This window comes from Cebus imitator, unplaced genomic scaffold (genome assembly GCF_001604975.1).
Source record: "Cebus imitator isolate Cc_AM_T3 unplaced genomic scaffold, Cebus_imitator-1.0 Scaffold499, whole genome shotgun sequence".
Classification (NCBI taxonomy): Eukaryota; Metazoa; Chordata; class Mammalia; order Primates; family Cebidae; genus Cebus; species Cebus imitator.
The window spans coordinates 972859-975803 of record NW_016107814.1 but is presented as its reverse complement, the minus strand read 5'-3'; the positions used below and the strand labels follow the sequence as shown (position 1 = coordinate 975803).

Below are 2945 nucleotides of genomic sequence, written 5' to 3'. Positions count from 1 at the left end.
GACTCTCACTCTGTCACCCAGGCTGGAGTGCAGTGGTGCAATCTCAGCTCACTGCAACCTCTGCCTCCTAGATACAGGTGACTCTCCTGCCTCAGCCTCAGGGATTACAGGTACGTGCCACCATGCACAGCTAGTTTTTGTATTTTTAGTAAAGATAGGGTTTCACCATTTTGGCCAGGCTGGTCTCAAACTCCTGAAGTTCCTCCCAAAGTGCTTGGATTACAGGTGTGAGCCACCATGCCTGACCCCAAATAATCTTTAAAACTTGAATTTAACATAATGGTAAAACAGATATCTGTATTTCATCTTAGATAAAAATCAATATAATCAAATAAAGGTTGGAAATAAAAGAATGAATTTACATCGATATTTTCTGAAGACCAACCTAAGTGAATGTTATATGAAAAAACAGTTCCATGGTAAAAACTTTAATACAGTACACTGCAAAATCTTCAGATACACTTGGTTTCCCCAATTAACATAACCAAGAATTCTTTTTCTTTCTTTCTTTTTTTTTGAGACAGAGTCTCACTCTGTTGCACAGGCTGAAGCGGAGCGCAGTGGCAAAATGTTGGTTCACTGCAACTTCCGCCTCCCAGGTTCAAGCAATTCTCATGCCTCAGCCTCCCAAGTGGCTGGGATTACAGGTATGTGCCATTACACCCGACTAATTTTTGTATTTTTAATAGAGACAGGGTTTTGCCATGTTGTCCAAGCTGGTCTTGAACTCCTGAACTCAGGTGAAGTGCTGGGATTACAGGCATGAGCCACCGCGCCCGGCCTTTTCTTTAGAGTCGGGGTCTTGTTCTGTTGTCCAGGCTGAAGTGCTGTGGTACAATCACAGCTCACTGAAGCCTCAACCTTCTGGGCTAAAGCTATCCTCCAGCCTCAGACTCCTGAGTAGCTCTGACTACAGGTGTGCACCACCATGCCTGGCTAATTCTTTTGTTTTTTTTGTAGAGATGAGGTCTTGCTATGTTGCCCAGGCTGGTATTGAATTCCTGGGCTCAAATGACCCTCCCAACACTGTGCCAGGACAATAATTATTTTTCTTAGGATCATCTACTTAGACTTGTTTGGCAGACTAAATTTGGCAACATTGGCTTACAAATTCAGCTGTTATATTACTTTGCTGATAGACATTTCTACTGTAGCATTTATGTATTTACAAAACAAGCTGAGTACCCTAAATGTTGTAAATGAAAAAGTACATGAAACTGAAATAAAAATGACCTAAATTGAACCAAAATATACAAAGCAGACTTTATCTTTAAAAGTATTAAACAATTTTCTTATTAAAATTTATACCTGACTACGGTGTTCAATAGAATTTGATTCTTTGCCAGTTTTAAGTTCCAATGGCATTATCTTGTATTTTGTTTTACACCCTCGATGTATTTTCACACCAACTGTAACATCTATTTTGCCCTTCAATCCAAACCTAGGGGACCAAATGCTTTCTTCAATATCCACTGATCTCACGACTTCAATGTTACACGTTGAATTATCCTTGTTATTATCACTTGGCCTAAAAAAAAAAAGCACAAAAACACTTAATTAGAGGCTGGGCGTGGTGGTTCACGCCTGTAATCCAAGCACTTTGGAGGCCAAGACGGGCGGATCACCTGAGTTTGGGAGTTCAAGGCCAGCCTAATCAACATGGTGAAACCCTGTCTTTAAAAAAAAAAACAAACAAAAAAAAAACACTTAATTAGAACACTTACCTCTTTTCCATCTGGTTAGGAGTTCAAGACCATCCTGACCAACATAAAAAAAACCCCATCTCTACAAAAAATACAAAATTAGCCGGGTGTGGTGGAGCATGCTTATAATTGCAGCTACTTGGAAGGCTGAGGCAGGAGAATTGCTTGAACCCAAGAGGTAGAGTTTGCAGTAAGCCGAGATCAAGCCATTGCACTGCAGCCTGGAATAGGGCAAGACTCTGTCTCAAAGGAAAAAAAAGAAAGAAAAAGAAAATACATATCTACATATAAAAAATAGGCTATCTTATAATAATGAAAATAAAATTTTCTATTCACTGGTTTCCTTTTTTTCAAGGAAAGATACTTAGGACCATAAATATCTTTCAAAAAAAGGAAATCATATAAAAAGCCTCCAATGGCTTCCTATCTAATCAGGGCAGTAGCCAAGTCTTGACCAGGATGAGGCCCCAGAAAAACTACTGCTGCTTTTCTCCTACTGCACTTTGCTCCAGCCATCACACTGGCTCCCTGAGATGCTGTACACACAGCTAGTATCACTTAAGGTCAGGAGTTCGAGACCAGCCTGGCTAATAAGGCAAAACTCCATCTCTAATAAAAATACAAAAATTAGCCGGGTATGGTGGTGCATGCCTATAATCCCAGCTGCTTGGGAGGCTGAGGCAGAATTGCTTGAACCCGGAAGGCAAAGGTTGCAGTAAGCAGAGATCATACCACTGTACTCCAGCCTGGGTGATAGAATAAGACTCCATCTCAAAAAAAAAAAAGGAATCAAAGGAAAAAAATTAGGACCCCCAAAATATTTATAATTGATTGCTTTATAAGAAAACACAGGCCGGGAATGGTCACTCACGCCCATAATCCCAGCACTTTGGGAGACCGAAGTGGAGGGATCACCTGAGGTCAGGAGTTCGAGACCAGGCTGGCCAACATGGCAAAACCTTGTCCTACTAAAAATACAAAAAATTAGCCAGGCATGGTGGTGGGTCCCTGTAATCTCAGCTACTTGGGAGGCTGAGGCAGAAGAACTGCTTGAACCCAGAAGGTAGAGGTGGAGTAAGCTGAAATCATGCTATTGCACTTCAGCCAGGGCAACAGAGCAAAACTCTGTCTTAAAAAAAGCATAAAAGAATGAAAAAGACCATACATATCTTCACATAAAAAACAGGCTATCGGCCGGGCGCGGTGGCTCAAGCCTGTAATCCCGGCACTTTGGGAGGCCGA

At 41.4% G+C, this 2945-nt stretch overlaps 1 protein-coding gene across 2 annotated transcripts in view; it reads right to left on the bottom strand.

The window, feature by feature from the left end:
- DNA2 (DNA replication helicase/nuclease 2) overlaps positions 1-2945 on the bottom strand; it is a 53247-nt gene that overhangs the window by 35158 nt on the left and 15144 nt on the right. For both annotated transcript variants that reach the window (XM_017513694.2, XM_037733208.1), the window contains exon 6: positions 1309-1528. In XM_017513694.2, the coding sequence (XP_017369183.1) occupies positions 1309-1528 (220 nt within the window). The remainder of the gene's footprint in view (positions 1-1308; positions 1529-2945) is intronic.